Source organism: Pleurodeles waltl, chromosome 4_2 (genome assembly GCF_031143425.1).
Source record: "Pleurodeles waltl isolate 20211129_DDA chromosome 4_2, aPleWal1.hap1.20221129, whole genome shotgun sequence".
In the NCBI taxonomy this organism is placed as follows: Eukaryota; Metazoa; Chordata; class Amphibia; order Caudata; family Salamandridae; genus Pleurodeles; species Pleurodeles waltl.
The window spans coordinates 655,947,784-655,967,251 of record NC_090443.1 but is presented as its reverse complement, the minus strand read 5'-3'; the positions used below and the strand labels follow the sequence as shown (position 1 = coordinate 655,967,251).

At 41.4% G+C, this 19,468-nt stretch overlaps 1 protein-coding gene across 3 annotated transcripts in view; it reads right to left on the bottom strand.

Moving 5' to 3' along the window:
* ADGRL4 (adhesion G protein-coupled receptor L4) overlaps positions 1 to 19,468 on the bottom strand; it is a 918,866-nt gene that overhangs the window by 551,856 nt on the left and 347,542 nt on the right. For 2 of the 3 annotated variants that reach the window (XM_069232212.1, XM_069232214.1), the window contains exons 1-2: positions 12,268 to 12,626; positions 8,618 to 8,752 (exon numbers count right to left, since the gene is read on the bottom strand). In XM_069232212.1, coding sequence (XP_069088313.1) covers positions 8,618 to 8,752; positions 12,268 to 12,289 — 157 coding nt within the window. In that variant the 5' untranslated portion in view covers positions 12,290 to 12,626. Of the gene's footprint in view, positions 1 to 8,617; positions 8,753 to 12,267; positions 12,627 to 19,468 lie in introns of those variants that run through there. The other variant, XM_069232213.1, reaches the window with a different exon arrangement.

Sequence of the window (19,468 nt, the reverse complement as noted above, 5' to 3'; positions counted from 1 at the left end):
CCACGCCAGCAGAACACCGCCCACAGAATTACGACCCACATTTCTGTGTGGCGGTCTTCTGTTGGCGGTCTTCTGTTGGCGGTCACGTCCCTATGGCTCCCGTCGCCTCCCGGAGGACCAACGCACAAGGTAAGTTGATCGTCCGTGAGGGGAGGGGGTGGGGGGGTGTTGTGTGATGTGGGCGTGCATGGGGGTGTGCGTGTGAGTGTGTAGAGGGGGTGTGTGAGTGCGTGTATGCGGGCGGGGGGTGCTGCTGTGTCTATGGGTAATGTGTGCTGTTCGGCAGGTGCGCATGTCGGGATGTATGTGTGCGGGTATGTGTCCCCGTTGTGTATGTGTGTGTTGGGGGTGTGTATATGTGCATGTTGGGGGTGTGTGCATGTCGGGGTACATGTATGTGCATGTCGGGGTGGGGGTGGGGAGGGGGTTCGTACCACCTCTGGGGGGTGGCAGGGGGGTGGAGGGTGTGGGGGGAGGACTCGGGTTGGTAGTGGGGGGTGGGGGAGACCCCTATCAGTGCCAGGGAAGGAATTCCCTGGCCCCGATAGTGCTTACCGCCATGGTTCGCACGGCGGTTCCCGCCCGCAAGAAACCGCGGCTGTAGGCAGGGTCATAATACCCTTGGCGGTCTTGGGACGACCGCCGGGCCGGAGTGCGCAAACTCCAGCCCCGCGGTCATGACCGCCGTGGCGGTCGGAGTGGAGAAGTAGCGGTCGGTCGCGGCGGGGACCGCCGCGGTCAGAATGCCATTTTTAATACCGCCGGTCTGTTCGCGGTCCGACCGCCGTCTCTCCGCCGACCGCCAGGGTCAGAATGAGGGCCAATGTCACTTGGGAAGTATATTGTTAGCTAAGCGTGTCGTCAACTTGAAATGATGGGCAAACTTGCCTCCATTAGCATCTACATGACAAAGCATTTTGGTCTGCTGGTCTGAGGCACAAAGCACAGGACTGTGAAGGGAGGAGGTGAGAGGCCTCAGGAAACACTCAGGGGGTCATTAGGACTTCAGCAGATGAGTCCCAACAGTCAGGTTGCCACCAGTGCGGCCACCTCCCTGCGGGTCCCATTACACGTTTCCCACTGGTTCAGTGGGACAGAGTTTCCGCTCACTGGCCCAGTGGGAAATGGCCTACAGCATTGTCTCTGGTTCGTAATCAAGCCCACAGCAATGCTGTAGTGCATAGGGTGCACCAGCACCCGTCACAAAATTCACTTTCTTCCAAGCAGACAGTAAACTTTAAGACAGGGCTGGCCAGGAGGAACCCTGCACTGCCCATGCCAAATGCATGGGCAGTGCAGGGCCCCCCCTGGGGCACCCTGCAACCCTTCTCCACCAGCCTTTACATGGCGGTACTACCACCATGTAACTGCTGGTGGAGAAGGGGGTCGTATAATACAGACACCTTGATTGAGACACAACATACACCCATATATCTCATTTATTTAACAAAACTGATGGTTCAACCTACTGCCAACCTCATTTCTCCATGAAACTACAAGAACAGAGCATTAGATATGCAATAATTAAATATATTGCAATGCTGAATGTAATTACCTCATAAGCATGCATCTGATGACTGTTCTTTGAAAATGCAAATAAAAAGATTACAAATAATTAATGGCTCTAATGGATTATGAAAATCTATTATTGTGCATGAAGCTTTTCCTTGTAATAAATCACTTCAATGTTAGAGAACCTATGAATGCATCTCCCATGGACAGTGTAGTTTTGGTACCATAAAGCCCGCAATTGGCATGCTATTGGAGGAAATGAATGATGCCAACATGCCTTCGACTGGATTACAAGCAAAATCATAGAAATTGAAGTAACCAGACAAAATCAGTAATATATGAAACCAAGATCACCTTGATCTACTCTGGGGTTGAAAGCCAAGATCTATACTTTCTACAGGGACAAAGAATGCAATAGGAACATCAGAGAAAATCTTCAGAAATCAAAAAATAAATCTGCCACACAGCTCTGTGCTCTTTGATCGCACTCTGCTTGAGGACATAATAAACCAGGCCATTCTCTTTGTGTGGCTAATGGGGAAGATAGTAGAAAAAAAACACAGTAGGCATAATCATTTTTCCAAAGAGGAAGAATAGAAATCAGAGTGTTCGTAGATGAAGGAACTTCAAAAGAAAATAGTATCTTATCTCAAGCTTCATGGAATTTACCCATCACCATTGGTTTTAAAAATGTACGGTGCACCCACGAATAAAGGAACAGTACTACCTGCCATTGAATGGTGTTTAAATGTGTCAAAAAAGTAGATGTACATTTAATTGTGACATACACCAATATCTCAAATCTGAGAGAATACAGGTCCCATCATTGTGACAAGAGTTAACAATGATTAGGGATTTATTTAGAGTATGGTGGGCACAGTGTTTTGTTAAAATATAGTGCATATCTGGTACAACGTACTTAGAGTACTATTGTCTAGCATACAATTGTAACAGAACAGGACATCTGCAACAAGTTAAATTGAATATCCTGTGTGTTATCTTATTTGAGTTACAATAAATGGATTGTGAAATGCACATGCAAATTAAAAGAATCTAGGTTTTAATCAACAACAATGTATCCAGCTATCAGTTGTCGATCAAGAAGACATATAATATCATTTGCACTGAAATTTCAAAAACAAATATGTACACTTTGATCACGTAGTGAACACACTCTGCAATAAAAGCAACAGGCACTAATATTCATGATGCATTGGTCCACTCGCCACTCAATAAAATTATGGTTGTGATTTTGTATAATTGCACAATGTATCAAGTGTGCCAACATGAAGAAGAATGTGTCTCATAGTCCCTTCGGTCATACTATTGTACACTGAGCGGTGAAAGAAATATCCATTGACAGATCTTGCATTAGGTTTTCACAGAGGTCACTGTGTGCAAGCCTTTTTATTAATATTGTGGCAAGACTTATGATCCAAGTGTTAGACCTGACAACCTTAGGGTGGTCACCCCTAACTTTTTGAATGCCTCCCTCCACGTTTTTGACACTGCTTTTGCTGTTCTTAGGACTCTGCGCACTTTACTACTGCTAACCAGTGCTAAGGTGCATTTGCTCTCTCCCTTAAAACATGTGTCATTGGTTCATACCCAATTGGCCTATTTATCCTACTTTTTAAGACCTCAGTAAAGTGCACTACATGTGCCCAGGGCCTGTAGATTAAATACTACTAGTGGGCCTGCAGCACTGATTGTGCCACCTACATAAGTAGCCTCTTAACCACGCCTCAGGCCTGCCATTGCAAGGCATGTGTGTGCAGTTCCACTGCCACCTCGACTTGGCATTTAAAAGTACTTGCCAAGCCTACAACTCCCCTTTTTCAACATATAAGATACCTCTAGGGTGCTATGTAGATAAAAGGCAGGACATGTACCTGTGCAGTGTACATGTCCTGGTAGTATAAAACTCCTAAATTCATTTTTACACAGCTGTGAGGCCTGCTCCTTTCATATGCTAACATTAGGGCTAACCTTACATACTGTTTGAGTGGTAGATTCTGATCTAAAAGAAGTAACAAGGTCATATTTAGTATGGCCAGAATGGTAATACAAAATCCTGCTGGTGAAGTTGGATTTAATAGTACTGTTTTAGAAATACCACTATTGGAAAGTGAGCATTTCTCTGTACATAAACCCTTCTGTGCCTTGCACTCCACGTCTGGCTAGGTCACTTGGCAGCTCCCTTGTGCATTTCACTCAGGCAACCCAAAACACAGGATGCTCAGTCACACCTGCACACATCTGCATACTGAATGGTTCTTCCTGGGCTGGGAGGGTTGAGGGCCTGACACTTACATTTGAAAGAACAGGGGCCTGCCCTCACACAATGGACTGCCAAACCCCCTACTGGGACCCTGGCAGACAGGATAGACCTGAAAGGGGCCCTGGTGCACTTCTAAGCCACTCTTTGAAGTCTCCCCCACTTCAAAGGCACATTTGGGTATTTAAACAGGGCATCTGACCCTACCAACTCAGACACTTCTGGACAAGATACCAGTGAAAAGAAACCTTGAACCAGAACCTACAACCTGCCAAGAGGAACTGCCTGGCTGCCCATAGGACTCACCTGACTGCTTTTCTGAAAAGGACTGCTGCCCTGCTGTTGCCCTGTTGCCTAGCTGCCCTCTGGCCCTGCTAAGAAGTGCTCTCCAAGGGCTTGGATAGAGCTTACCTCATGTTCCTTGAAGTCTCAGGACCAAAACGACTTCATCTCTGCAAAATAACTCCTTGTGCGGCAAACACTGATCCACAGCCTGCAAGAAACGATGCACAGCCTGCATCGCGGTGAGAAAATGACTGCACGCCGAACCGGAACGACACAGCTCGGCACCTCACAGAGAAGATCAATGCAGCGCCAGCGTTGTGACGGAACTTCGACGAACAGCCCACTGCATCAGCACAAAGCCAAGCCAGAATGACACAGCCCGACTTCCTGCGTGAAGAATCGATGCAGCCCCTGTGACTTCGTCCTGACTGCTCAGTGCCAAGTTACCTGAGGGTAGGCACAGGATAATTTGGATTGTGTGTGATTTAACCTGACTAGAGTGAGGGTTCTTGCTTGGACAGGGGGTAACCTGACTGCCAACCAAGGACCTCATTTCTAACACCAAGGTTATACCTTATTTGCAAATGATATGAAACAACATTGATTCACCTATGTCTGCAGTCCTCTGAGAGCTATTGCTCCTATACTAAAATTATTGTTGACCGATTAAAATTTTGGAATACTCCCATTATGAACAATAGAGGAACTTTCTAATTGTATTTTTCCATTTTTATATTTGTCAAGTAGTGCAAGCCACAACCATTCATGCTATCTTATGTCTCTCTGTACAATTTAATTCTCAATGAATACTGAGATTGGGGACTTACAACACAACAGGAATTTAGACAGTACAGCCAAAAGAATGGTCCTCTGTATCTGGCATTCAATAAGGTTAGCCTGATGTATGTCTAAAGTCTGTATAAACAAAAAGTGTAGGCTGTCAGCAAGCTCATAAGCTATTATAAATAATTTGGAGAGACAGGAGTGATAGATGCCTTTGGATGTATACCATGAGCACATGTGTAATCGTTTAGTGTATAACATGGTAACCATTTCATTTCCTTACCTATAGATTGTGTGCCATTCTAGCCATTTTAAGTCTCATGGGCTTTTATAAAAGAAAAAGGATGCATTTGTCTCTTGATGAACCCTACCTCTCCACCTTCCAAGGTATCAGGTCTCTCTTCCATGTCTCATTCTTGTTAATATTCAGATTCATCTTTAATCCACTTATCCTCATATTCTCACTGCACTATATGGATTTTGTTCTATCAAGTCCATGCTAGCCTTTGGTGACATGTAAATTCAGATATCGGTCATAATTCAGTCTTTTGTGAATTGCATTCTAACCTCCATCTGTTTTGAATAGGAATATCTTTATGCTTATAATTTGTGAGCAAAAATAGCCTTTTGAATAAAGAGGTGCTCACAACACACTTTCAGTCCACAGCCATTTGTACACTTTCTCACATTAGGTTTGCTCTCTCAGGGACATTGGGTCAGGAGTGGAAAACACCATTTGAATGTTCCTTATCAATATTTATCCTGAAATATTGCCTTTATGGCTTTTTAAAATCCCTGTCGATGAGAAACAAATCCAGTAATATTTGACATTATAGTAAGGAGTTCAGTATGCAGCTTGGAACTACTATCAAGAGTTTTTCTTTAGTAATGGCAACTTCCCTAAATGTAATGTCACCTTTTTGGAAATGTATGAAATATTAAATGTCTACAGCCATATCTGTGTTAGCCAGATATTTTGTAGATGGCCTAAAAATACATATTGTTATAACAGGTTTTAATTGGCAAGACAAATGTGACTACTAAAGTGATCATAGCATCTAGAAGAGCAACAAACAAAAGCGAGATATTATACTCTGTATGTCTAAATGCCAGCTTCAAGGTGTAAAGTATATAGGTTTGTTCAATTATTTTCAAATAGGACTCTGTGATTACATTCAACTACAAGACGTGATGATAAAGAGCAGTTAAGAATTACAATAACATACTACAGTTTAAAACAAGTGCATTATATCATACACAACATGCCTTAATTTTCCCAACAGATAAAATACTATGAAATGTATGAGAGATAAAATATACTGTAAGAATATACCATTTATAACAATCATAAAGCAAAATGAAAAATAGCACCATATATTTTGGGTCTAAATAAATGAAATGTTAAGAATGCACAAGCTAATACCATACTTTCCCCTTTTATCCCCACCTTAATAGAGTAGTCAAACTTCATTCTGACTATTTGGTACATCACACACATTTTGAAAGCAAAATTAGAACTGTGCATAATATAAAGCTCTTTTCACTCCTTAAAACGCTAACACCATGCCATCTTAAATTCATTCACAAATTCAAAACAGCCTTCTTCATATATGCTTTCACACATCATCATATAGTAACACAACCACATTAATCCATCAATCAACCTAGGTTATCACTATACCTTCATACCATTATACCTGCACAGAAACACCTATGTATAACCTCAACTCCTAATCAGACATCCAACCTTTTTGGTGCTGATTCTACCCAATATCTTCGGCTCTACTAATTAGACTTCTGTCAATTTGGCCATGTTTTATTTTTTAGAGAACGTTCTATTATTCTAACTTACTGTGGGATCCCTTTTCTGTGGTGTTTTCAGTTATAACTGTGTGAAGTGTTGCACAAATACTTTACACATTGCCTCCAAGCTAAGCCTGGCTGCTTTCTTAAGCTACCTGGGGGAGGAGCACAGGTTAATTTAGGCTGAATTGGGCCACAAGGCTTGTTGGTGCTGCTTGACTGGGGCTCACACCACAGTCAACCAGACACCTAATTTCTCACACTTACAAACACCTGCATTATCAAGTAATAAATGTAGTAAAGTCGAAGTTAATGTTGACTTAAAACTGTAAAATTGGGACCCAAGGAGACCACCTTTATTTAACATTGTCATGGCAACGTCTTTATAAGGATGAACAGGGATTTAAAATTAAGGGGATACGTCCTTTCACTTGTGGGCCCTTGAGTTAAATCTATGTTTTAATAATAGGACTAATATTAAATGTTCCCTATAATGCCTTCACGTCAACCCATTGTGTTTGGCCCCGTGTTTGCTCCACAAGTGGTCTACTCAGTTGAGAACCTGCCTGAAATTACAATGTGCCTGTTTACAAAGTGCAGTTTAAATGATTTCCAAGAATTAATCCCTTATTTATTGTCAGGAGGAATAATGCAGTGTAACACATTAACTCCGAAGTTAAATTGTATAATAAAAGTTGACACATTTTAAGCATTATGTTTAAGTATTTGCCTGCTCTGTAATACAGGTTATAAGTAACCTGTAATTTCATCTACTCAAAACTGCTATGTACAAGTGTGTATCACTGCTATCTCAATTACCTGGATATTAGTACAGCTTCTTAAGAAAGCTGCTGAAAATGAAAATGAAAAGACCCTGATTTAGCTTGAAAATGTTTATTACAATTTAATTAATTTGAATTTCATTTAAAGTCACTGTGAGTGTTGGTCCATAAGTCCAGTTTGACAATTCCTTCAATCCTACCAATTCTTCTCTGGGAAAGGTTCAAGACATGATCATGTTTCCTGCACACTTTTTCCAAATGTGGACCAATAGCCAATCTACCAGTACAAGGGTGATTTGTAACTACTTGTATTGTGTCACCTTTACAGAAAAGAAAAGAAACACAAAGGGGCACATTCACAAAGACATTTGTGAGTATGTGAAGTAGTACTCATTACTACTAACTCATTATTACTACTACAAATACTATTAGTACAAATCGAAATGGCTATGTCTTCTTTGCAAGTTTACTATCAGGGAGTTGGACATATCAGAGCCCATTCACAAAGGCATTTGTGAGTATGTTATGTATTTAACATATAGTACTACTTCACGTGCTCATAAACGCGCCCCCAAAATGTATGATCCCGGCTAAAAGGGTAACGGAACAAAGTGCGAATTATGACAAAGCTGTAGCTGTTGTATTGTGCAACACCGAGTGATCGAGGGCAAAGCTGGTGGTGGAGGATTGTTTCAGCAAACGCATTTTGTCAGTAATCTGTAACCTTATTTGAAGATACGTAGAAGAAAATAATTAACTTCCATTTCAACAAAACACCAGCAAGCCTTCAGGCGATCATGATAACTGTTGCTATCAAAGTCCATGTTAAACACGACGTCAACAGGGCTGTCATTTTGATAACCTAACTGTTTGTCAGAAGGAACGCAGATATGGTGGCTACTCCATTTCCTAATACGTGACCTGTGTCGGAGGGTGTCTAGTCATCTCTTCTTGTCCCTCTTGCCTGCCAGGAGATTTGAAGATACCCGACTAAATGGAACATTTAGAAATTCAATAATACTTTACATCAAATTAGTAACATGCCACCTAAGAGACTAGTTGTGAAAAACTACTTCTTTCATCAATATAGCTCTTCTATCATATAAATGTGAACATCTATCCTGTATCTTCTCTCTGAATCGCAATGCTAAGGGAGTAAAGTATATTTATTTACCTTCACATGAACTAATTCCGTTTCCAGTATATCCTGCGTTGCAGTGACACGACGAGCCGCGACACTGTGCATATATATGGCACGTAGGACATGTCGTATCCATTTTGATGTGGTCCAGCAGAGCGGACATGCACACTGAAATGGAACATTCAAATTATCCAGATTAAAAACAGAATATTTTTAAAGTGAACTTTGTAAAAAAAATACTTAGAAAAATTATAACATGCACAAACTACCAATTTTATTTGAAAACGATAAAACAGATTTAGCAAAATGGACAATGTAATTGGTACATGCATAACTGATTAAAATGTTTTAATCGTGAGTAGATTTTCTCTGATGTTCCTACAGTATTGCACTTTTTATCCCTATAGAAAGTATGGATCTTGGCTTACTACCACAGAGTTGATCAAGGTGATCTTGGTGTCATGCATTACTGATCTTGTATGGTTACTTTCATTGCTATGAATTTGCGTGTAATGCAGTCAAAAGCATGTTGGCATCAACGATATGCCAATTTCAGGACTTATGGCACCAAAGCTGCACTCTTCAGGGAAGGTGCATTTACAAGTTCACTAAAGGTGAAGTGATTTATTGCAAGGGAAACCTTCATGCAAGACAATGGATTTTCTATACCATTGGAGTTATTAATTATTTTTAATCTTTTTTATTTGCATTTTCAAAGAAAAATCATTTGTTAACAGTGCACACAGACACATGCTTATGAGGTCATTAGTAATTACGTTCAGCAATGCAATATATGTGAGTATTACCTCTCTAATGTCAAAGTGAGGATTTAGTAACATGTTGCATAATGAGTTTATCTATCATTTAGTAATCCCTAAGTAGAACATTTTTAAAATATCTATTCCCAGTTTTGCTAACATTTATGTTACAGTTTGTAAAACCGACGCAATTGATAGGTGATTAGAACGTATACAACATCTTGAATAAAATGTCTATTTCATAGCACAAGCAATCCTTTTACCAAGCACACTGTTCATTCTCCCTACATAGCTGTTTTGGTCTGCTTGAGAAGGAAAAGGTCACATTGCATGCGTCATTTCCCACTAATGCCCCAGACAACTGTGAGGAGCGTGTATGCAGTCACACACAACTCTCAACTGTTATGAGAAATCAGCTGAATGCATTAGGAACTCCCGCAGGCGTTGTAAATATTATGCTTCATAGCAGACTGATTGTATCGCCTACCAAACTACACTGCTGATATATAAGAAAAGTTATTTTAGAGAGCTATATTATCTAATGAGTTGTATTATCTGAAACCAAGGATTTTTGAAAGGTGTGGAAAGCACTCGTAATTTGCACACGTCCTTTTGCAAAACATCATGGTAGTTGGAGTTTAATTTGCTCACAATATAGTTGTTTTGCAGTTTGGATAATTCACATTTAAACAATTTTAGCACACACGTATCTGTTCAGTCAGTATTGGAAACCTAACAAGTTTCATGTTTTTTTTGTTTTTTTTTAGCAAAGCAAATATGTTGCTTTTATTTTACTTGGCCACTAAAAATGTTGATATGCGAGTAGAACGACCTGAGTGAACTCCACTTGTAGTAACATATTTGGGAGGACTTGGGCAACATTTTGGGAGTGTGAATCAAACCTGTTAAAAGCCTAATGATGTGGTCTAGAAGCTGAGTTGTCAGTCCTGGAGGCAGGATGACTGAGTTCCAGCTCTTTCTTCAGGATCAAAACTAAAGGGCTCATTTACGAGACCCGTGGTGCAGGGCTGTGCAACAAGTGCCTTGCTGTGCTGCCCTGCGCCACCGGAAAATGGCAGAAATGCACTGTATCTACAAGATACTGCACATTTCTGTCCTCTCCCTCTGCACTGGTGCAAAAATTGCTGCCTAGCACCAACACCGGCACCCTTACGTCATAATGCAAGGATGTCTGCATTGCGGGGATGATTGCTTTTGTACAGAAAGGGACAAATGCTTTTGTACAGAAAGGGACACCTTTCTGCACAAAAACAATCATAAGAGGTGTTTTCCTTTTTCTACATGTGCTGCAGAATGAGCACATGTAGAAAGAGGAAAAAATTGGGAGAAATAAAGATATTTCTCCTTGTTGCACCATTCTTGCACCACCCCTGAGGTGGTGTAGGAATCTGGTGCATTTCCAGACTTGTAAATCTGGGTATGCATCAGATTCCTTTGGGGTCTACGGGTGTTTCATGGGAACACCACAAACAACAACCACTGAACACCCCTTTCACGCAGTGCTTTGCATGAAAGGGGTCCATATTTACAAGGCCATGGAAAGCCATGCAAGGTGGCTTTGCGTGGCTTTGTAAATATTGCTTGACACACTACACCACCAGAGAGTCACAAAAATGATACTCCAGTGGTGCGGTGTGCCGCTGTGGTCTAGCAAGAGAGGCTTTAAATGTGTGTAGCTGAGACACTTGCTATCCTTCTGTGCATCAAAGACCAACTTACGGAAAAGTGTGTCCATTACTTGAACTGCACATGCTGCTGTTTGCCTTACAAAGGTCAAGCATTCAAAGGTCACGCTTTTGTGGTCATTGCAGTGGGCTCTTACAATAGTGTGGAGGCTCCCATGCCTGCATGAAGAATTGGCTCTAAACACATACATGGATGCATCGCCCTAATGAAATGGTAAAACTGCTAGTGTGGATGCACCCATTACAGAAGAATGCACTGAGATCCCTTGAATATCCATAACTGTAGACACTTTGCTCGCATCGCCAGAGGGTGCCTTGAAAAGGGCTTGTGATTGTTACAAAACTGCAACCCCACAACTCACACATGAAGTACTTAGTCCTCTTACAAAGGAAAATGGAGAGTACACATATATACACATTGTCATTGTGGCAGGGTTACACAAACATGATACCCACATGATTGCCTAGTAGTACCAAGCCCTTGTTGGGGCCAGACGGGCCACACAAAGGTTGGAACAGGTTTTGGATTCCACCCACCTTCCTGAGATCATTCTGGAGTCCTCCACAAAGGATCATGGTGGCAGTGTTTATGTGAGGCATCTGTTGCATTCAGGTGTATGGACCTGCTGGGACTCTCTGCCCTCTCTAAAGCTAGACCAAATTCAATAATCTTTACAGCTTTGATCATTGAGAAACAGATGTATCATATCTACATATAACAAATAAACGAAGCGCTACATAAAAAAACATTTGGAAAAAAAAAAAAAACTTATTTATGGAACGCAGTTTTGCCAATTGTGACCTTGGCCCACATTTTTTAAATATCTCTGTGTTGCTCTACTGCATCTTGAGTTGCCAAACAATGGCGTACAGTATATGCAAATTGCTTGTTATGAATAATTAGGCGAAAACATGTTAGATGAAAGCAAGTATTGTGAAAGGTAGACATTTAATATTTTATTTTATTTGAGGTAGCCGACAAATGAGATGTAGGATACATAACCTCACCAGTGAGGAAACATTTTTTGTTATCCCCTTCGATTACATGCAATCCAAACACAGTCATCTGTTTAGTGGCAAATACTTTGTTCACAGAGTTTGTAGCAGTTTTAGTGAAAATGCAACTTCCATTCTAATTTCACCAACTGCAGCACATATTTTACAGAAAGCATTATTCAAAATATGGTCTTTCAACTAAATAAAATACATGGTAACTTACCTAACAGAATTAGAAGTTGCATTTGAAGGTGTTAGGCTTCTGCCTGTTCCGCGCTGCTGATATCCGAGCTTGAGCCTCGCTTCTCTTCTCAGTGACGCACTACAGTGCGTTTCCTTTGGAGATTTTCCTGTCTCTGTGTGAGCCCATGGCTTCCATTTCCTACACTTTCATCAAATGGAGCAAAATGTCTGGCTGCAAAATGGTATGTTCTCGGTGAGTTGTAGTATAAAATCTTCACCTGACGTTTGCTTCGTTTAACGTGAAACAACGTAATATTAGAGAGTGTTTAGTAATTGCATATTCTCCAGACACAAACACACGATAACTTTGAGACGCTGGCTGTGACTGAAAACTTGTTTTCAGGACTGACCGCACAGGATACCATCAATCATGACAGTTTCCTGGTCACTCCTTGTCCCTGCTTTTCCTGACATAGTGTGCTGTGACTTACTCATAGTCGATTATTGTGTCTGTTGATAAAATAACTTTTCAGAGACGCTAGCAACATCTACACAAATTAAAAGCTGTACAATACACGTTTTTGTGTATAAATATGTCTTTCTTTCTCTGCCCACGTTGTGGGTCAATGAATATCTTGTACTTGTTAACAACGCATCTAATTTACATGTTGCGTGCTTGGTTGCGCTTTTTTTTCTTCCTGCAATTAAATAACATATTTATATATCTCTACAGACTCGCTGGTGATGTCAATTTCCTTTTAGTCTGTCAGTGCTATTGTGCCACGCATGTACCAGAGTGTGTGAAAGGGAGTTTACACATTGCGCTGTTTGAATAAAGTATACTTGTTATGTTGTTATGGTGAAGTAATTCTTGAGGTTTCTTAAACCCAGGAAGTGGGCTTATGGGCTCCTCCCCCAGCCTTTGGGGAATACACAGAAACTTAAATCTGATGCAGTTACTGTGTGACAGAGCGCACTAAGTTATTTTTTGGCACAGATGTTGCACAGTTTGTTCGTTCATGTGTGATAGTTAAATAAACTCCAGGGGAAAGAGGCATGTAATGAAAAAAACGCATCCAGCAGATCAATAACTTTGTGGAACAGGACACCGCTTCGCAGCCATAGTTATACTACCCAAAACTGCCCTCGAGCTACCTCGAGCCTTCAAAATACGAAATACTATGGTAAGCAAATACGAAAGTATTTCTAATGAAATTCTGAAAACATATTCAATACTTCTCGACCCCAGGTTCCAGTGTGCGATTTCACCTCCTGTCTCCTGTCTGTGGTTTGCTGCTACCCTTAGGAATACGTGGTGTATCTTGAATATCTCACAAAATACTATTCCCTTTTACCCCAAAGACCACGACGATGATAGGTAACTGTGTTCAACATTGTGGAAATACTGACTTCTAATCAAAGGTTACGTAGGCAAAGATCCTTTGTTGGTTTTGGGTGAGATCTAAAAAGAGTGTGGAAGGTTATTGGGACAGCAAGCTGCATCATGGATGGCTGTAAAGTGTATGGATTTTTTTCAGTGAAGCATCATGGATAGGGAGCGTAGGGAGGAGCATCTAATCCTAGGGTGATATTGATTTCTCTCTGCGTGTTCCTCTGACTACCACAACACTCAACAGTGTCATTGCACCAATCACTTCAACTTAAACCAGCAGGATGCTACACCAATTACCTACGCCTTACAGTCGCAAGGTCATACCTGAAATGTCTATCTCAAACTTTGATTAGCTGCCCTTATTGAGTGATGTGGGGACAAACCTTGAAATTGATCAAAATGATAACAGGTTCCCCATAAGACTAGGGATCCCATACTGATGAACAGCTTTCAATGCTGCAATTACTTGTACACTTAGCCAAGGAGTATAGTATTAGCAAGTGCCTCCTGAACCTGGGGTTACTTGAGAATGAGTGGTTTTCAGCCACCCCTTCAACATCCTCGCACCTCTGAGATGCTGGTATAGAACATGGCTGATGACCATGTCAGAAAGCTAAACTAAAAATAAAAAAAGGAAGTGCACAGAAGCATGTAAAGATGTAGCAAGTGGTCCAGTGGAACTTCGCAGCTGTAAAAATGCTAGTGGAGTGGGATTGATGAGCACTGGAGAGCAATGGGTGAGTGTGGGTGCAGAAGGGCTGTGCATCCAGTGTATTTGGTGGGGAGGGCAGTAGGGAATCCAGTTTATGTGAATTAAGCAAAGCAATAGTTTTAGGATACTTGGTAGGCAAAGTGGGTAATCTAGTGCCGGGAAGTAGGGAATCCAGTTTATGTGTATGAAGCAAAGCAATAGTTTTAGGATGCTTGGTAGGCAAAGTGGGTAATCTAGTGCCATTTCTGGTGTGCAGGATTGTTAGACAATGCCGAAAGCCACCTAAATTACAGTAGGCATTGGCTGAAAGGGGCTGTCCAAAGCTTTTTCTGTATATTTATGTGAAATGTCTTATGTGTGTGAGTGATGTGTGTTGAGTGATGACAACAACTCTAGCCATAGTTGTCTGTAAGTGAGACCTAATAACAGGGCATAAGTATCTATAGAAGACACTCAGGTTGGGGCACATATGGGTCTACTGGCACATCAGGAACAGATGATTTTTTGTGTGGAATGTTTTATGTTTTTCTTTTTGATCTGCTGAGCCTGTAAATTTCTTTGGAACAGTCCACAGATTAACAATTGAAAAAAACCTCCCTTGAATTCTCCTTTTGTCGGCTCAAACATCATCAACGGAGTTGACCACCAGCAGATTGCACAATGCTCAAATTAGACCACAGTGATAAGGATAGTATTCTTTTCAGTTGAAGAGACATTGCAAAAGATGTGCTGTTGAGTAATATCAAAAGAAAACACCTAACACTGATTTCACTGACTCTTTGGCTGAGGACATTGAATCCTAGTGAGGCTAACCTAGACATCCTTCCTTTGTACTTTGGTAAACTGAATGCAGTTACACCGTGTAGTAAAATACATTATTTACAGCACTCATACCTGCAGAAGTGTGCTATAAATGACAATATTAAGAAACAAACACTGGCACTGGTAACCTGGTAATTGCAGTGGATGTATGCAAAGACAAAAAATAAATGAGTACACAGGAGTACACAGATTGGATGGATATTCCTGTAGATCAGAATGTGCTTTGAAAATCTTTCCACTTGTGTTAGACCTGATAGCCTTAGGGTGCCCCCCATAACTTTTTGCCTGCCTCCCTCCACTTTTTGGACACTGTTTTTGCTGGTTTTAAGACTCTGCACACTCTACCACTGCCCACCAGTGCTAAAGTGAATATGCTCTCTCCCTTTAAACATGGTAACATTGGATCATACCCAATTGGACTATTTAATTTTCTCATAAGTCCCTAGTAGAGTGCACCATGTGTGCCCACGGCTGTAGATTAAATGCTACTAGTGGGCCTGCAGCACTGACTGTGCCACCGACTTAAGTAGCCCCTTAACCTTGTCTCAGGCCTGCCATGCAAGGCCTGGGTGTGCAGTTTCACTGCCAATTCGACTTGGCATTTAAAAGTACTTGCCAAGCCTGAACTCGCCTTTTTCTACATATAAGACCCCCTAAGGTATGCCATAGGTAACCCAAAGGGTAGGGTGCTGTGTAGGCAATGGCAGGACATGTACCTATGTAGTTTACATGTCCTGGTAGTGTAAAACTCCTAAATTCGTTTTTACACTGCTGTGAGGCCTTCTCCCTTCATAGGCTAACATTAGGGCTCCCCTCATACATTGTTCGAGTGGTATCTGCTGATCTGAAAGGAGTAGGAAGGTCATATTTAGTATGGCCAGAATGGTGATATAAAATCCTGCTGACTGGTGAAGTTGGATTTAATATTACTATTTAGAAATGCCACTTTTAAAAAGCGAGCATTTCTCTGCACTTAAATCTTTCTGTGCCTTACAATCCAAGTCTGGCTGGGTTTAGTTGACAGCTCCTTGGCATTCAATCAGACACACCCCAAACACAGGATACTCAGCCTCACTTGCATATATCTGCATTTTGAATGGGTCTTCCTGGCTGGGAGGGTGGAGGGCCTGCTCTCACACAAAGGACTGCCACACCCCGTACTGGGAGCCTGGCAGACAGGATTGAACTGAAAGGAGACCTGGTGCACTTCTAAGTCACTCTTTGAAGTCTCCCCCACTTCAAAGGCACATTTGGGCATATAACCAGGGCCTCTGCCCCTACCAACTCAGATACTTCCTGGAGAAGAAACTTGTAACCAGAACCTGCATCCCGCCAAGAAGAACTGCCTGGCTGTTCAAAGGACTCACCTGACTGCTTTCTGTGAAGGACTGCTGCCTTGCTGTTGCCCTGCTGCCTTGCTGCTCTCTGGCTGAGGTGAAGAAGTGTTCTCCAAGGGCTTGGCTAGAGCTTGCCTTCTGTTCCCTGAAGTCTCAGGACCAAAAAGGCTTCATCTCTTCAAGAAAGACTTCTTGTGCAGCGAAATTTGATGCACAGCCTGCCAGAAATGACGCACAGCCTGCACTGCGGTGAAAATTTCACAGCACACCGAACCGGAACGACACAGCCCGACTTCGCAATGAGAAGATCGACGCAGCGCCAGCGTAGCGACTGGAATTCAGCGCACGGCCCACTGGACCAATGCACATTTGAGCCGGAACAACGCAGCCTGACTTCCAGAGAGGAATCGACGCAGGTATAAGAGAAAAACAAATTTGGCAACACTAAGCAACAGTATCAATGCACATTTCCTAATTTACCCAAGTATAAATGCTGTTAGGTAGTGCTCATACACTAATGCACATCGTTGCCCTGATGTGCTTTCCGGTTTTTCAAAGAAAAGACCGTAACAATAGAACCAAACAAAATGTACTAGCGGAGCACAACAAATTTTTTTCTTTCTTTCTTTCTATTTTCTAAAGTATTGATAATCAAAAAGTCAAAAAGTCAAATATGACTATATAATTAGTAAATTGTGATAGACTGTCCACAATCCGCATACATTCATATATTATTGACCTCAAGCAATGTAGGTTCTCATAATTTTATATAATGAAAATATTTATTTCAAAAATTGGTGACAATAATAAATAACATACAACACTAAACCCCTGCAGTAGACAACCAATCAACATAAAAGACATAATGTAAATAGATACAATAAAAGTCCATAATCTAACACAGAAATAAACTATGAGTCAAAGGACCGGATTATATTTTGTCGAATCCACATGTAACATCAGCCGACACGTGTTTCCTCCACACATTGGACTTCTTCAAGGCTTAAACTCTCCATTTACCACTTGTATCTCCAAATGATATTCAAATCTCTTGGTATTGTCCGCACTAAGCTTGTTCATTGTACAAAGAAAAACCGCAACTGATTTTCATTTTTTTGATAATATAATTTTAGTTCATCAGCTTATAGTTGGTCCTGTATCCTGCATAATAGCAATCCACGTCCTGTGTTGCTTCGTTGCAATACCAACGTTGGTATGTTATTTATTATTGTCACCAATTTTTTAAATAAATATTTTTATTATATAAAATTATGAGAACCTACATTGCTTGAGGTCAATAATATATGAATGTATGTGGATTGTGGACAGTCTATCACAATTTACTAATTATATAGTCATATTTGACTTTTTGACTTTTTGATTATCAATACTTTAGAAAAAAGAAAGAAAGAAAGAAAAAAATTTGTTGTGCTCCGCTAGTACATTTTGGTAGGAATCGACGCAGTGCCTGCCGTGCGGTAGAAAATTAGACGCAAAGCCCACCGGATCAACACAGCTCCTGTGACTTCATCCTGTCAGCGCAGGAAATCCACGCACTGTCCCCAGGGCACCTGAAAACCCCGCAACCCGAAGAGGATCCACGACCGAGCGCCAGAAATCGACGCACAGCCGTCCCTGCGTGAAAACTAAACAATGCATCGCTGTGTGCGGCCCAAGAAATCGACGCACACTCCTTTCTTTCCACGCTTCTGCTCCTCTGTGGTTCTTTGTGGAGATTTTTCAACACGAACCAGGTACTTTGTGCTTGAAAGAGACTTTGTTTGCTTTTAAAAGGCTTAAGACACTTTATATCACTTTTCAGTGATATCTTTACATTTACTTATTGCATCTTTGATCGTTTTGACCTGCATTTATCCAAATAAATATTATATATTTTTCTAAACACTTTGTGGTGTATTTCTGTGGTGCTAAATGATGGTATTGCATGATTTATTGCACAAATACTTTACACAGTGCTTCTAAGTTAAGCCTGATTGCTCAGTGCCAAGCTACCAGAGGGTGGGCACAGGATAATTTGGATTGTGTGTGACTTTCCCTGACTAGAGTGAGGGTCCTTGCTTGGACAGGGGATAACCCCACTCCCAACCAAAGACCCCATTTCTAACACCCTGTTATTCACAATTCCCCAAAAATCCATGTGAATGTAATCTGTACGCTGTAAAACATCCAGATTTATTTAATGTAGTATACAGATATTCACCTTGGAAAACCACAACCTACAAGCGGTGGAATGGCAAGACGTAACCTCGCTTTTCCAAACTAAAAATCCTATTGATTCTTCAAGATCAAGCCTGCAGATCCCAGAGGTGTCACAGCACGTAGACGCACCAACAAAAAAATGACTGGTCCTAGCTCCCCCTGGCCCTGTCAGACAGGAGGGAAGCATGAATGGGGAAGGTAACACTGGATGATCACAATAAGCAGGCCTCTAATATCACCGGACAGCAGATAACCCTCTCTCAACAGGTTCATGGAACATATTTACAATCAAGAACCCTGTAGTGGTTAAATATCTATGTTGATTTCAAGTGTTTTTGCTGCAAGAAACATGGGCTTAACACTCAGTGCCTCTGGTGGGTTACATGGAGATATCAAAGTTTGCCACAAGAAAGACCAACAAGGGTCGCCTAAAGGGAGACCTAGCAATATAAATCTACCTGCAACTGAATGTCCAAGTCAAACTAATCCTCTGTATGCAGTATTTGCTCCAGGCACAGAAAATAGAGGGCTGGGCACACAAGGTGAAACATTCCTTAATATTACTGAACGTTTATATCAACCCAGACTGGAAGTCAAGGCTGTCCACTGTTCCAACATTGGTTTTAATAATTATGAGCCTGAAATCAGCTGATGATGGACAGTTCACAATAATCTCTGGGGATTTCTATGCCAGCCTCTTCTCTCGCAAACCATGAAAACCTCCTGACACCAGACGCATATAGAAAATCTCACTGCG